Source organism: Lampris incognitus, chromosome 2 (genome assembly GCF_029633865.1).
Source record: "Lampris incognitus isolate fLamInc1 chromosome 2, fLamInc1.hap2, whole genome shotgun sequence".
Classification (NCBI taxonomy): Eukaryota; Metazoa; Chordata; class Actinopteri; order Lampriformes; family Lampridae; genus Lampris; species Lampris incognitus.
The window spans coordinates 85,543,054-85,559,936 of NC_079212.1; the positions used below are offsets into that span (position 1 = coordinate 85,543,054).

At 44.1% G+C, this 16,883-nt stretch overlaps 1 protein-coding gene across 3 annotated transcripts in view; it reads left to right on the top strand.

The window, feature by feature from the left end:
• The window catches only part of LOC130106812 (low-density lipoprotein receptor-related protein 1-like), a 187,923-nt gene that overhangs the window by 79,979 nt on the left and 91,061 nt on the right, over window positions 1–16,883 (top strand). For all 3 annotated transcript variants that reach the window (XM_056273068.1, XM_056273069.1, XM_056273070.1), the window contains 5 exons: window positions 2,519–2,741; window positions 12,867–13,056; window positions 13,184–13,327; window positions 16,049–16,285; window positions 16,508–16,688. In XM_056273068.1, coding sequence (XP_056129043.1) covers window positions 2,519–2,741; window positions 12,867–13,056; window positions 13,184–13,327; window positions 16,049–16,285; window positions 16,508–16,688 — 975 coding nt within the window. The remainder of the gene's footprint in view (window positions 1–2,518; window positions 2,742–12,866; window positions 13,057–13,183; window positions 13,328–16,048; window positions 16,286–16,507; window positions 16,689–16,883) is intronic.

Below are 16,883 nucleotides of genomic sequence, written 5' to 3' on the forward strand. Positions count from 1 at the left end.
GTGTGGCGTTTGCATGTTCTCCCTGTGTCTGCGTGGGTTTCCTCCGGGTTCTTCGGTTTCCTCCCACAGTCTAGGTCAGGTGACTCGGTCGTACTGAATTGTCCCGAGGTGTGGGCCCTGTGATGGCCTGGTGGCCTGTCCCGGGTGTCTCCCCACCTGCCGCCCAGTGACTGCTGGGATAGGCTCCAGCATTCCTGCGATCCTGAGAGCAGGACAAGCGGTTTGGATAATGGATGGATGGATGAAGTGTTGAAGGTGTTGCTCTGGCCTCCAAATCCTCCACGTCTCAATCCGATCAAGCATCTGTGGGATGTGCTGGACTGACAGGTCCGATCTACAGAGGCTCCACCTCACAACTGACAGGACTTGAAAGCTGATGGTAATAGTTTGGTGCCAGATACCACAGGACCCCTTCAGGGGTCTTGTAGAGTCCATGCCAGGTGGTCATAATGTCCTGGCTCATAGTATTTTTCACGCATTTAGTCCTAAAGGTTTTTTTTTCCGTCTTTCAGGAAGACTAATGATGAATCTTTCTTTCCAAAATAAGAGAAAGTTAAAGTTCTTCACTTTCCATCATCATAAGGCTTACGTTTACCATTCTGACTACTTTCCTTCAGCAAGGTCGTACAGGCTTTATGAAGGCCACAGTCGAGTGTGGACACAAGGTTGAGCGCATGATTGTTTTTTTTTTTTACTACAGCTCTGCTGATAAACATTTATGTCATCTGAGATGGTTCTAGTTTAGGACGAAAATGCTTTTTTCCCGTACTGATAACACAAGTTGTGATGTGACAATCCCTGTGCTACAGTCCAGGGTGAGCACTGGGTGATGAGTAAGCCTTACTGAGCCCCATTTGGCTTCTTCCATGAAATGAGACTTCAAGCTAACAGGCTGTATTCTATTGTTTGAACATGGGCGTAGATGTGCAGAATCGAATCTTAAGCTGATCGTCTGCGCTACTGTACTGAATATGCTATTTGGAATGGAATTAAGACCTATATGCAATGAAGCAGTAAAAAATGATTTTCCAGTGTTTACACTAAATAAGTTATCCTTTTGCACTTAGGATTTTACCACTTCTAGCCACACTCCTGAAGCATGGATGTGTCCATTTTTTTCATTAGAGACGAACAAGTTGACGGTATGTCAAGCACTAGAAGCAGAAATGGGTAACTGGTGTAAACCCAGCACATCTTACATGCACTAAACAGAAACAATCTGTGAGTTGATAAACGGGTTTCAGTACATCATCAGGGACAAACATCGACTTGAGAATGCACAGACTCGTAGTTGGATTGTTCCGTGCCATCCTCAGTGAGAAAAGACAGTAGTAAACGCATACTGTAGCTCAACTCATGTAGCCTAGACTACTAGTGGGTCTGGGTTAATGCTTGTTCCATGAATAAATACAGACTTGGTTGAGCTTTGGAAGGTACAAAGCTGTTTCACTGTGAATTAAAGGGGCGGTAGGCTATCCAGGGTGGACGTTAGCAAGAGCTAGCTTTATTTTTCAAAACATCCTTTTTTTGGTGGCCCAGTGGTTTGCACCATCACCTCACAGCAAGAAGGTCCTAGGTTGGAACCCCGGGGTTGTCCAACCTTGGGGGTCATCCAAGGTCGTCCTGTGTGTGGAGTTTGCACGTTCTCCCCATGTCTGTGTGGGTTTTCTCCAGGTATTCCGGTTTCCCCCACCATCAAAAAGACATGAGTGTTAGGGTTAATACTCCTGTCTGTGCCCCTGACCAAGGCATGGCAAGACCAACTGGAGTTGGTCCCTGGCCATTTTGACCGCTCATGGTCGTTTTAGGTAGATTTTATCATAACTTTTCCTTGTGCAATTGATCTAAAACTAATTTTAATGCAAATATATGCAATTTTGTGAGCATTCGGGGAGCGGCAGGTCTGTGTCTTTCTTTTTTCTTTTTTTCTTTTTCACAGTTATTAAACTTTGAAAATCCAAAACGGTCAAAATTACTGCCTTGGTACCGGGACTAGCAAATGTGATACAACCTCAAACCATGAATGGGTTCTAGTTAGGAAGAGTTGTGCAACAAAACAAACTGAATTAACCAACAATTTTTATCAAAATTAATGACGTAACATCATGAATTTTGCCCACTGTGAAGAAACATCAGTCCGCTTTGGTTTGGTGGAAAGTTTGATTTCACACATTAAAAAAACAAAAACAAAACAAACAAACCCTGAAACTCCCAAGTTTTGATATTAAGTCACACTAATCTACACCCTAGATGCTTCCAAAGCACTCAGATGTCCTTCAGTTTGCAGCAGAGCTGTTGAGCAACAGTAACTGACTGAGTGGCCAACACTTCTGAGAATGACATCACTAAGCTGGTTCTCTTTGTTCAGTTGATGTTGATTTGCAATCCATCATATGTCAAATGGCATCATATGTCAGAATGATTTAAAAATTAATCAAAGTAGTCAATTAATCTCCCAAACCATTTGATATATTAATCCAACTAAGATAACCAGCATCCCTCTTTGGTCCATCCACAGGAAGGTCTTCTTCACGGACTATGGTCAAATCCCAAAAGTGGAGCGTTGTGACATGGATGGTCAGAACCGCACCAAGCTGGTGGACAGTAAGATTGTGTTCCCCCATGGCATTACCCTGGACCTTGTCAACAGGCTGGTGTACTGGGCTGATGTTTACTTGGACTACATTGAGGTGGTGGACTACGAGGGCAAGAACCGGCACACCATCATCCAGGGCCTGCTGGTGAGAACAGCAACAGAACAAATACTCGTACAGTTCCATTCTGCACCACAAGCGACAAGGGAACATCTTGAGTACGTAGGTTTAAGGTTGCTTTTGGGTCTGCCGCTCATCATGCTGTACAGCCCAAGGTTTGAGTTGTTTTTCTTTTTGAGTCTGATGTTTGATTGCAAGTGTAGAAAAAGGCGGGCGGTTGATCTAATAGACCTGGTCTCCACTTCCTTTGTACACTGTCAATAATGTAGTCTTTGCCAGTGAGCTATGAGTGGAAAGTAGAGGAAGAACATTTTCCTTTTCATTAGCTTTTCTGATTAATGGTGTTTGAGGCGAAGGCTGACAGAGCGTAGCATCTTTTAAAGCTGTTAGCGCGCCCTTTTACAGCTGTCTATGGGGGAATAATAGCCTTCATTGACTCAGCGGGCCTCAGAGGTGAAGACATACACCCATATAAATCTCCCTCTCTCATGTTGTGTGGGGCGCTATTATGTGCACGCCATCCGTTGATGTGATTGTTACCGGTTCTCTGTGTTCAACTGGAGCTCGAGGAAGAACCAGATGAGAAGTGAGAGGAAACGTAGTTTTCTTTGGTGTTGAGGAGGGCCTGTTTTGTTAGGAGCTTGGGTGTAGTTTCTGGCTTCACCCGATGCTTTATGTATGCACATAGTGTACGCACAAAATATGCCTCACATGTTGCGTGCACCATTTCCCACGCAGACTTCAGGATTTATAAAAAATGAACTTGACCTGCGAAAGTGACTACCGCCACGTAAACTCTGACTCATGAGTGTGCACATTTTGGGGAAATTACAATACCAATGGCCAAGTTGTGAAATAAAGGTCCATTTCTTGCAATTCATTCAATTCATTGTCAAAGTAAAATGTTTTATACAAGTTTAGTATCAGATAAACCTAAAATACAGACAGGCCGACATTTTGGGTGGTCCACTCTATAACAATCTGATTTTGCATTTCCCCAAAAAATTACACAAGTTTGATTATTTGTGTATACTTACAAGGTTTCATTAGTTAGACGAAGTTGTCAGTAGGCAAGGTGAAACACTGGTACATGGGGCGTCCTGGTAGCATAGCGCTCTATTCTGTTGCCTACCAACACGTGGATCGCTGGTTCAATCCCCATGTTACCTCCAGCTTAGTTGGGCGTCCCTACAGACACAAGACCGTGTCTGTGGGTGGGAAGCCGGATGTGGGTATGTGTCCTAGTTGCTTCACTAGCGCCTCCTCTGGTCAGTCGGGGCGCCTGTTCGGGGGGGGAGGGAGAACTGGGGGGAGTAGCATGATCCTCCCATGCGCTACATCCCCCTGGTGAAACTCCTCACTGTCAGGTGAAAAGAAGCGGCTGGCGACTCCACATGTATCGGAGGACACGTGGTAGTCTGCAGCCCTCCCCGGATCAGCAGAGGGGGTGGAGCAGCGCCCGGGATGGCTCGGAAGAGTGGGGTAATTGGCCGGGTATAATTGGGGAGGAAAAGGGGGGGTATAGAGTTTAATGCAGTTTGATGTAGAGCTTAATGTAGAGCTTAATGTTGAACTTAATGTAGAGCTTAATGTAGAGCTTAACGTAGAACTTAACGTAGAGCTTAATGTAGAGCTTAACGTAGAGCTTAATGTAGAACTTAATGTAGAGCTTAATGTAGAGCTTAATGTAGAGCTTAATGTAGAGCTTAACGTAGAGTTTAATGTAGAGTTTAATGTAGAGCTTAATGTAGAGTTTAATGTAGAGCTTAATGTAGAACTTAATGTAGAGCTTAATGTAGAACTTAATGTAGAGCTTAATGTAGAGTTTAATGTAGAGCTTAACGTAGAGTTTAACGTAGAACTTAATGTAGAGCTTAATGTAGAACTTAATGTAGAACTTAATGTAGAGCTTAATGTAGAGTTTAATGTAGAGCTTAATGTAGAACTTAATGTAGAGCTTAATGTAGAACTTAATGTAGTTTAATGTAGAGCTTAATGTAGAGTTTAATGTAGAGCTTAATGTAGAACTTAATGTAGAGCTTAATGTAGAGCTTAATGTAGAACTTAATGTAGAGTTTAATGTAGAGCTTAATGTAGAGCTTAATGTAGAACTTAATGTAGAGCTTAATGTAGAGCTTAATGTAGAGCTTAACGTAGAGTTTAACGTAGAGCTTAATGTAGCACGTAATGTAGAGTTTAATGTAGAGCTTAATGTAGAACTTAATGTAGAGCTTAATGTAGAGCTTAATATAGAGCTTAATGTAGAGTTTAATGTAGAACTTAATGTAGAGCTTAATGTAGAGCTTAATGTAGAACTTAATGTAGAGCTTAATGTAGAGTTTAATGTAGAGCTTAATGTCGAGCTTAATGTAGAGTTTACCTCAGACACTACATTCTTACTGGTTTTAGCTCATCACGATCATTATTCTGTGTTTCAACATGTATCATGTGTCATGGGTGTGTGTACGTGTGTGCACATGATGCTGCTGGTGATGCAAAGGCACCATCACCCTCTCCACTTACAGCCATCCCCACAACCACAATACCTACCACTAATATGGTGTCAGTGTCTGTCAAATGATAACGTCTTGTTCTGCACCGCCTGCAGGCAGTAAATCCTTTAGAGGCGTGGTGAGGTGTTTAGTTCGGTAAGTGCTCTTTGGAAATATGAAAAATAAAAAATCAGTGACTCATCATAAGCACCCTCATTGACCAACATGTTGGAGTCCTCTTCACATGCTGGCAAAACATGACTGATAATGGTTTTCCATTATGGAAATGTTCCCTGGTCACAAAACACACATTCTTCACAACACTCTTCAAACACACGTCGCTGGTGCACAGCAACGTGTGTCTGGCCTCCGGTTTTACACGATGTGCTCAGAGCCGACCACACTTCTGCATGTGTGCTGCTACGCAGCCATGTTCTTTTACTTTCTCATGTTGTTTTTGAAACATGTTGAGTATTTTAAGTAGGAATAACATGTGACAAATTACACATTTCAAGTAATTTTTAAGAATTATACTGCGATCAGAGCAACTCTGAACTAGTGAGAAATGACATCTGACTTGTGAACGAGTTGATTGATAAATTCGGAATTTCAGGTAGGAAACTGCTTCTAGATCATGTTTGCATTATAAGAAAAATATTAAACAAATATATTCAGTAGTCGATTTTCCTGTGGGCATCCATTTTTTTCTCATCTACCCCACCAAGTTAACGGTGTGTGGGAGGATAGGCTCACGCTCATGTACAATTTCAAATGTGGTTAGGATTTATAAAAGGAAAAGGGCACAGGATTTGGCATACACACCATTTCATAAATCAGAATATTGTGGCGTACACATTTTTTCCTGTTTGTGTAGCCAAACCTGAAGTGAATATCTGAAAAGTTTTATCCATGAGGTTTCCTAAATGGAGGATGTTTACTCCACTCTTAGTGTTTTTTGCAACCCGTTGTTTTTTTGTTTTGTTTTGTTTTTACAGTTATTGGTTTGAAGGAGCATTTTATCTTTCTTAGTTCCTTTTAGAAGGTTTTAGGTTCTGGAGTGCAATAAGTTTCTTACAGCTGAGCACCAGGAGGTGCCGCAGACTGGTTAATAGCACAAGCTGCTAGCTGTGTGTTTCTAAGCTAATTTTCCAACACTGTCTGTTGCATCTTCCCATGGTCCAGTCAACTTCACAAAGTACACAGCCTGCAGTCTTCTTCTTCTTTCGGCTGCTCCCGTTAGGGGTCACCACAGCAGATCATCCGTTTCCATCTCTTCCTGTCCTCCACATCTTCCTTTGTCACACCAGCCACCTGCATGTCCTCTCTCACCACATCCATAAACCTCCTCTTTGGTCTTCCTCTTTTCTGCTTCCCTGGCAGCTCCATATTCAGCATCCTTCTCCCAATATACCCAGCATCTCTCCTCCACACATGTCCAAACCATCTCAATCTTGTCTCTCTTGCTTTGCCCCCAAACCGTCCAACCTGAGCTGTCCCTCTAATATACTCGTTCCTAATCCTGTCCTCCTTCATCACTCCCAATGAAAATCTTATCATCTTCAACTCTGCCACCTCCAGCTCCACCTCCTGTCTTTTCATCAGTGCCACTGTCTCTAAACCATATGACATAGCTGGTCTCACTACCATCTTGTAAACCTTCCCTTTAACTCTTGCTGGTACCCTTCTGTCACAAATCACTCCTGACACTCTCCTCAATCCCCTCCACCCTGTCTGCACTCTCTTCTACGCTTCTCTTCTGCACTCCCGTTACTTTGAAAAGTTGACCCAAAGTATTTAAATTCATCCACCTTTGTCACCTCCACTCCTTGCATCCTCACCATTCCACTGTCCTCCCTCTCATGCATGCATATGTATTCCATCTTGCTCCTACTGACTTTCACTCCTCTTCTCTCCAGTGCATACCTCCACCTCTCCAGGCTCTCCTCAACCTGCACCCTACTCTCGCTACAGATCACAATGTCACCCGCAAACATCATCGTCCACGGAGTCTCCTGCCTGATCTCGTCCGTCAACCTGTCCATCACCACTGCAAACAAAAAAGGGCTCAGAGCCGATCCTTGATGTAGTCCACCTCCACCTTGAACCCATCTGTCATTCCTACCACACACCTCACCACTGTCCTTGCACCACTCCTAGATACTTCTCTGCAACTCCCAACTTCTTCATACAATTACCACACCTCCTCTCTTGGCACCCTGTCATATGCTTTCTCTAAATCCACAAAGACACCATATAACTCCTTCTGGCCTTCTCTGTACTTCTCCATCAACATTCTGAAAACAAACATCACATCTGTAGTTCTCATTCCTGGCATGAAACCATACTGCTGCTCGCTAATCGCTATTGCTCACTAATCACTGCTCACTAATGCTGCTCCTCTTAACCTAGCTTCCACTACTCTTTCTCATATCTTCATGCTTTGGCTAATCAACTTTATACCTCTGTAATTACTACAGTTCTGCACATCAACCCTTATTCTTGAAAATTGGTTGCAGTATGCTTCTTCTCCTCCCTTCACTTTCTAAAGTTGTGTTAAACAATCTAGTTAAAAACTCCACTGCCATCTCTCCTAAACACCTCCATGCCTCCACATGTATGCCATCTGGACCAACTGCCTTTCCACACTTCATCTGCTTCATAGCTGCCCTCACGTCCTCCTTGCTAATCCACCACACTTCCTGATTCACTATCCCCATATCATCCAACCTTCTCTCTCTCTCTCATTTTCTTCACTCATCAGCCCCTCAAAGTACTCAGTCCACCTTCTCAATACACTCTCCTCATTTGTCAGAACATTTCAGTCTTTATCCTTCATCACCCTAACCTGCTGTACGTCCGTCCCAGCTTGCTCCCTCTGTCGAGCCAATCGGTACAAGACCTTTTCTCCTTCCTTAGTGTCCAAACTCTCATATGATTCACCATACACCTTTTCCTTCGTCACCTCTCTCTTCACCTTACATGGCTTGTCCTTGTACTCCTGTCTACTTTCTTCATCTCTCTGACTATCCCACTTCTTCTTCGACAACCTTTTCCTCCATATATTTTCCTGTACTTTCTCATTCCACCACCAAGTCTCCTTGACTTCCTTCCTCTGTCCAGATAAAACACCAAGTACCTTCCTAGCTGTCTCTCACTATTTCTGCAATTGTTGCCCAGCCATCCAGCAACTCTTCACTACCACCCAGTGCCTGACTTAACTCCTCCACATAGCAGTTTTCCTTCTTCAATTTCCACCATTTGATCCTTGGCTCTGCCTTCACTCTCTTCCTCTTCTTGATCACAGAAGTCATCCTATAGACCACCGTCCGATGCTACCTAGCTACGTTCTCCCCTCTCACCACCTTGCAGTCTCCAATCTTTTTCAGATTCCACCTCCTGTGTGCACCTTCCTCCACTCATATACGTCACCTTGTGTTCCTCCCCCCTCTTGAAATACATATTCACCACAGCCATTTCCGTCCTTTTCACAAAATCCACCATCATCTGTCCTTCCACATTCCTCTCCTTGACACCATACCTACCCATCACCTCTGTTCCCTTCACCAGCATGCCCTGTTCCCTTCACCAACATGCCCATTGAAGTCTGCTCCAATCACCACTCTCTCCTCCTCGGGTACACTCTCCACCACTTCATCCAACTCACTCCAGAATTCTTCTTTCTCTTCCATCTCACACCCAACTTGCAGATCATATGCGCAGACAACATTCATCATCACACTTTCGATTTCCAGCTTCATACTCATCACTCTGTCCGACAGTCTCTTCACCAACACACTGTTGACATGCTCTCTTTCAGGATTACCCCCACCCATTTCTCCTCCCATCCACACCATGGTAGAAGAGTTTGAACCCACCTCCAATGTTCCTGGCCTTACTCCCTTTCCACCTGGTCTCTTGCACACAGTATATCTACCTTCCTTCTTTTTACCATATCAGCCAGCTCTCTCCCTTTACCAAGTCATAGTGCCAACATTCAAAGTTCTGACTCTCACCGCCACACTCCTACCCTTCCTTCTCTTCTGCGACCTCTGGACATGCCTTCCCCCTCTCCTTCTCCTCACCCAATAGTAGCATAGTTTCCACTGGCACCCTGCTGGCCAACAGTACCGGTGATGGTCGTTAGTAGCCCAGACTTCGACCGATGCGGTATGGAAATCTGATTTATGATCCGCATATTTGATTTGGCAAAGGTTTTACGCAAGATGCCCTTCCTGATGCAACCCTCCTCGTTTATTCGGGCTTGGCACTGGCACTAAGAATGCACTAGCTTGTGCATCCTCAGTGGCTGGGTTAAGGTACACAAGCTGCAGTGTTAGACCACAAAACCAGGTCACCTTCTGGGTTGGTGCTTACAATCTCTGGGGGACTTTTAACTCACTGGCCTATGTCTATTCGGATTTTCCATTTCCTTTACCTATCTGCCACTACTGCTGTTTTCGGAATTTTTTCTCTCTTTGGTCTCCTCCTCAGACAAAGGCAATATAATGCATGAGTTTTCACCTTTAACAAGCAAGCTATTAGATTACTCTGAGTTATGCTCCCAGCAACTATAGCAGAAGATTGTTCCACCAAAGTAAATCAACCATGGGTAAAACTGACTTAAGTTAAAGATAGGTTATATCTTAATAATGTCAACATATTATAGGCTGCTCTGTGTGAGGCTGACTTGGGCCATTTTCTGACACATAAATGAGGCCATAAATAATTATGATTTAAAGACCAGTTACTGTTATAATTTCATGACTGTCATCCGAGATCTTCCAAAGATGTAATATTTAAAACGTTTTGTTCCTCTGAAAATCCTGAGCAGTAATTTGTACAGTAAGTAGATCATTATGTGCAAATGTCTCTGTAATGGCTGCTCTGTCTGACATAATATATGCAACAAATATCACTCGAAAAAATTTGGATGTAAATGTTTTCATACACTCCTTTTCATCTGCTCTAAGTGAATGCACTTTTTGCTTTGCCCCCAACCTATTCACGGCCCTTTTTGTGAGCTTGAAAAGTGGATGGGTCCACTGATGGCTCGATTGTTAAACGGAGGAATTCATTTATGGAAAATGCAGCCCCCTGACCCTGCTTGGGTCCGTGTTCAGAGTTCTCAAACAGCAGCAACAAGAGCAACATTGTGTCCCACACCTCTTGAGTGGAGGCATGCTCAAAGAGAATACTGAAATGTGGACACAGCAGTAACTGCAACTTTCAATTCAACACCACGTCTGTGTAACCCTCTTTTTATTGTGTATGAGTAAATGTTCCTTTTACGAAGTCAGAAGACTAATCCCTCCTCCTCCTCCTCCTCCTATCCTGTAACCTCTCGGGAGGTGGTTGGGGCACCTCTGTTGAATCCGCAACCAGTCCTCGCCATTTCTGTCTGTCCTCAACTGCCCTCTGTAAGCTTGCAAAGTCAAGGCCTGTCCACTCTCTGATGTTACATAGCCATCGCTTCTTCTGTCTGCCTCGTCTTCGCCCACCCCTCACTGTGTCTTGCAGGATGGTCTTGGCAAGGCCGGAACTTCTCGAGACGTGACCATACCATTTCAATTTTCTCGTCTTGACGATTGTCAACAAGTTTTATGTGTTCCAATGGCTTGTGTAATCCTTGTTCTCACCTCTTCGTTCGTAATATGGTCTCTGTATGAGATGCCTAGAATCTTTCTGTAGCACCTCATCTCCATTGCGATCTTCATTGCGCTTATTGTTCTTTGGAGATCTGCTGTGAGTGTTCAAGTTTCACATGCGTATAAAAAGATGGAGATGACTAGTGAGCACATCAATTTGACTTTAGATCCGGTACTAAAGTTTTTGTCTTTCCAAATTGGTTTTAACCTTGTGAGTGCCACGGTCACTTCTGCAATGCGGGAAAGGACTTCCGGGTGGGACCCTTCATCTGTGACGATGGCCCCAAGATATTTAAATTTGTTGAGTGTCGAGAATGTCCAACCATTGACCTGAATGTTACTGGTAATTCCATTGGTGTCATTAGTTTGGTTTTTTCGGCATTGATCTCCATGCCGTATGCTTTTAACGTATTGTCATGGTGTTCAGCCAAGCTTGTCAGCTCTTGTTTGTTACCGGCCAGGCCGTCAACGTCATTGTCAATGTCAAATTGCTAATCGCTATCTTCAAAAAAAAAAGAAAAGCTAATCGCTAGGTAGTTGCTTATTGCTAATCGCTAGGTAGTTGCTTATTGCTAATCGCTAGCTAGTTGCTAATCACTAGCTAATGTTCTAAATGCTCAATATACTCATCGTATATGGAGTTCTAAATTACTACACATGACTGAATGAGAGAAGAAGAAGAGAGAAGACTTAGCCAAGTTTTATCAGCGTCTAGCCTTTCTTATTGTTAGATCACCGCTCTCTGCCATGTTTTCCTGCTAGCTGATGGATGGAACGGGAACTGAGTAGACAACATCATTCTCCTTGGACACTGAAGACGAGTTGGCCACCATCACCTACTTCTCTTCTTGGGTCACTTGAGTATCAGAGAACATGTTTCTTTGATATCGAGCGCTATAATATGTTTGTTTGGTGTATTTTTTTTGGTACCCAATTTTTGTTTTGTTTCAGCTGTTTATTGGGAGTGTTTTCACATGGATCAAGGAGTATCAAATCAAGGATAAAGACATTCCTTTCTAGAAGGTTTGACTGTTTGTTGGTTCATAACAGTAAAAATTTCACTTTGGATTAAGATAAGATATTGAACAAGAATTTTTTTCTTAATAGCTAAACTAACTATATTGTCATTCATTCATGTCATTCATTCTCTTTCATTTATAAGTCATAATTTACGAATTACAGCAGAAGATAATTTATTTTATTTTATTTCTTTTGTGTGTTCACTTAAAACAAAGGGTTGACATTTATTTGAAAGAAGATATGTTCCAGTCCATTAGTTAATTATTTGGACTTGGGTAGCGGAAAAGAGGAAGGCCAAAGAGGAGGTTTATGGATGTGGTGAGGGAGGACATGCAGGTGGCGGGTGTGACAGAGGAAGATGCAGAGGACAGGAAGAGATGGAAATGGGTGATCCACTGTGGCGACCCCTAACGGGAGCAGCTGAAAGTAGTAGTAGTAGGTAGCATACTACTACCAGACCCTGGAATAAATTTCCTGTTACAGTACAGTTTAAATCTGGTCTCATCTTGATTTATTTCTATTTAAAGAGGGACAAATAGATACATTCCATGTCCCGAGGACCAATTTGCGATGCCGGAAGTCGGCACGCCCCGGTCCCGGTGACGGGCACAGCCAACTGGGAGGAGACCCCAGGGTAGACCCAGAACTTGCAGGAGGGACTACATGTCCAATCTGGCCTGAGAACACCTTGGGATCCCCCAGGAGGAGCTGGAGGGTGTTGCCTGGGAGAGGGACATCTGGAGTGCCCTACTTAGCTTGCTGCCACCATGACCCGACCCCGGAGAACCGACTGAAGATGAATGAATAAAAAAAACAAAAAAACAAATAGATACTTGGTTACATACTGAATAGGGAAAAAAATCTACCTCACTGTCTTGACTCTAATGTTATCTCTTCCTCTTCCTCAATTTCCCCTGCATTCCCTCTCCCTTCATCACCCCTCACTGCTTGCTCCCCATGTTTCCCCACTCTCCTGCCTTTCTCTGGCTGTCCAGATTGAGCACCTCTATGGGCTGACGGTGTTTGAGAATTACCTCTATGCCACCAACTCGGACAACGCCAACATGCAGCCCAAGACGAGTGTGATCCGCGTCAACCGCTTCAACAACACTGACTACCAAGTGGTCACGCGGGTGGACAAAGGAGGGGCGCTGCACGTCTACCACCAGAGGCGCCAGCCCCCAGGTGCTAAAGGACACACAAACATACACACAAATCATACAAAGGAAATCTAGACACATGCATTTACAGCTGCATGCTGCACAGATGCTTCTGGTGTGGTGACTTTGTGTTGCTTTTGGCTTGTGTTCAGTGCGTAGCCATGCGTGTGAGCCCGACCAGTTCGGAAAGGCCGGAGGCTGTTCGGACATTTGTCTGCTGGGGAACAGCCACAAGACCCGAACCTGCCGCTGTCGCTCCGGATTCAGCCTCGGCAGTGACGGCAAATCCTGTAAAAGTGAGTGAGGACGGTCCAGCCCAGCATTCACCGCCATACAAGGAATAGAGGACTTGTATGTGAAGTACCATGACCCAACCCATCTATCAGGTTCCCCATGTACTGTAGCACCACCTATCCTTTCATTTGACTCAGCTGGCTCATTCAACCATGCCCTGAGGATTATTTTAGCTCTGTCAAGCCACTTAACTTGTACTTCCTCACCCGACATCGATTCTCAGTACAGGAATCCATGATTACATTCCTCCAGTCTGACTCAAAGTATAAGTAAGGGACCTAAACCTGTTTCACTCATATTGACCTGAATCCAAGGGGTAGCCGAGGTTGGATGTAAGAGGCTGTAGCCCCCCCCCTCTCCCCCCGAGGATTACAGATGCAGAGAAGCAGTGGAGTCTAAGAATGGGAGTCTAGATCTGTCTCTTTTTAATGACCTCTTCATAAAGTGGTGCAGCTTATTCAGCGTGCCCTGAGTGAGGAGTGTATTAATATTCTATCTCCCATAACGGCAAGATATTGATCTGTTTCCTGAGAGAAACCTGCCTTTGAAAACGAAACAGACAAGAATTGATTAGACTAAAGGCAGTCTCTCATGTCACTCATGCAGTAATACACCCCCCCCCCCAAACAACACTTAACTTTAATTAATGGACTGTGCTGATTTTGCATGGCATTTCCTTGTTAGGTCAATACAAATTATTTGCAAGAATGCACTTATGAGTCAGCATATTATTTGTCAGTTCTGTGAGCAAAAAAAAAAAAAACCATGAAGAGGAAGGTACAGTGCATCTGGAAAGTATTCACACCCCTTCACTTTCCCCATATTTTGTTATGTTACAGCCTTATTCCAAAATGGATTAAATTCCTTTTTTTCTCATCAATCTACACACAATACCCCATAATGACAACGTAAAAAAGGTTTTGTAGAAATTTTTGCAATTTTTTTAAAAAATAAAAAACTGAAATATTGCATGTACATAAGTATTCACACCCTTTGCTATGACACTCAAAATTGAGCTCAGGTTCATCCTGTTTCCACTGATCATCTTTGAGATGTTTCTACATCTTGATTGGAGTCCACCCGTAGTAAATTCAATTGATTGGACATGATTTGGAAAGGCACACACCTGTCTATAAAAGGTCCCACTGTTGACAGTGCATGTCAGAGCAGAAACCAAGCCGTGAAGTCAAAGGAATTGTCTGTGGACCTCCAAGACAGGATTGTATCAACGCACAGATCTGGGGAAGGGTACAAAAAAAATTTCTACAGCTTTGAAGGTCCCGAAGAGTACAGTGGTCTCCATCATTCGTAAATGGAAGAAGTTTGGATCCACCAGGACTCTTGCTAGAGTTGGCCGCCCAGCCAAACTGAGCAATCGGGGGAGAAGGGCCTTGGTCAGGGAGGGGACCAAGAACCCGATGGTCACTCTGACAGAGCTCCAACGTTCCTCTGTGGAGATGGGAGAACCTTCCAGAAGGACAACCATCTCTGCAGCACTCCACCAATCAGGCCTTTATGGTAGAGTGGCCAGACGGAAGCCTCTGCTCAGTAAAAGGCACATGACAGCCCGCTTGGAGTTTGCCAGAAAGCACCTAAAGGACTCTCAGACCATGAGAAACAAGATTCTCTGGTCTGATGAAACCAAGACTGAACTCTTTGGCCTGAATGCCAAACGTCACGTCTGGAGGAAACCAGGCACCTCTCATTACCTTGCTAATACCATCCCTACAGTGAAGCATGGTGGTGGCAGCCTCATGCTGTGGGGATGTTCTCCAGCGGCAGGAACTGGGAGACTAGTCAGGATCGAGGGAAAGATGAATGGAGCAAAGTACAGAGAGATCCTTGATGAAAACCTGCTCCAGAGCGCTCAGGACCTCAGACTGGGGTGAAGGTTTACCTTTCAACACGACAACGACCCTAAGCACACAGCCAAGGCAACGAAGGAGTAGCTTCGGGACAAGTCTGTGAATGTCCTTGAGTGGCCCAGCCAGAGCCCAGACTTAAACCCCATTGAACATCTCTGGAAAGACCTGAAAATAGCTGTGCAGCGACGCTCCCCATCTAACCTTACAGAGCTCGAGAGGATCTGCAGAGAAGAATGGGAGAAATACCCCAAATATAGGTGTGCCAAGCTTGTAGCTTCATACCCAAGAAGACTTGAGGCTGTAATCGCTGCCAAGGGTGCCTCAACCAAGTACTGAGTAAAGGGTGTGAATACTTATGTACATGCAATATTTCAGTTTTTTATTTTTAATAAATTTGCAAAAATTTCTACAAAACCTTTTTCACTTTGACATTATGGGGTATTGTGTGTAGATTGATGAGGAAAAAAAGGGAATTTAATCCATTTTGGAATAAGGCTGTAACATAACTAAATGTAGGGAAAGTGAAGGGGTGTGAATACTTCCAGGATGCACTGTATGTGGGGGGGGGGGGGGGGCTAAGATGTGTAATGACGCAGCAGACTAATACACAAGCTCCCTAACATTGAGGTTCATGAATCATCCCCTGGTGTTGCCTTGGGGAGAGTAAAAACTGGATGTTTGGAAATGTGCAGTTTTCTACTGCACATGTCCAATACAGCATCATCTAAAATTGGTATGTCCCATTTTTAAAATGTAACAAAAAGGTAGATGAAGGGGACAGAAACTGCTCCAACTGAATTGTCTGCATGTAAATGTAAGCATAAAGTTATAAAGCTCACTGGTCATCGCTTTCTCCAGAGCCAGAACACGAGCTCTTCCTCATCTACGGCAAGGGTCGCCCAGGAGTCATCAGGGGCATGGACATGAATGCCAAGGTGCCAGATGAGTACATGATCCCCATTGAGAACCTGATGAACCCCAGGGCCCTGGACTTCCATGCCGAGAGCGAGTTCATCTACTTTGCTGACGCCAACAGCTACATCATTGGGCGGCAAAAGATTGATGGAACAGAGAGGGATACCATCCTGAGAGAAGGTACAACCACGTTTAGCCATATCAGTGGTGCCCTTATAACCTATAAAGACTAAAACTGTTGCTTGCATGAACTTTTAGTCATTCTTTGTTGATTTAACAAAGTTGAACCACAAATCTTTCATAGAGGATATCTGCTAGGAGAGCAATAATACAGACACACACTGAATTTTGGACATAATGCTCATGAAAAGTCAGACAGAAATGAGAATGTTTGTGTCCCAGGAATTCACACAGTGGAGGGCATGGCTGTGGACTGGATGGCTGACAACCTATACTGGGTAGATGATGGGCCCAAGAAAACCATCAGCGTGGCCCGGCTGGAGAAGGCCTCTCAGACACGCAAAACCCTGATTGAGGGGAAGATGACTCACCCACGGGCCATCGTGGTGGACCCCCAAAATGGGTGAGGGAAGGTGTATGTATGGATAGTAGGAGGGGAGTGGTGTGTGTGTGTGTGTGTGTTCCAGAGAAATGAGGACAGGTTGATATGTGGGGTAGTATGAGCTATTTAGAAAAACAAAAGGGACGGCTCAGAAGAGTGAGGTAATTGGCTGGATACAATAGGGGAGAAAATGTGGGGGAACCCCCCCCCCCAAAA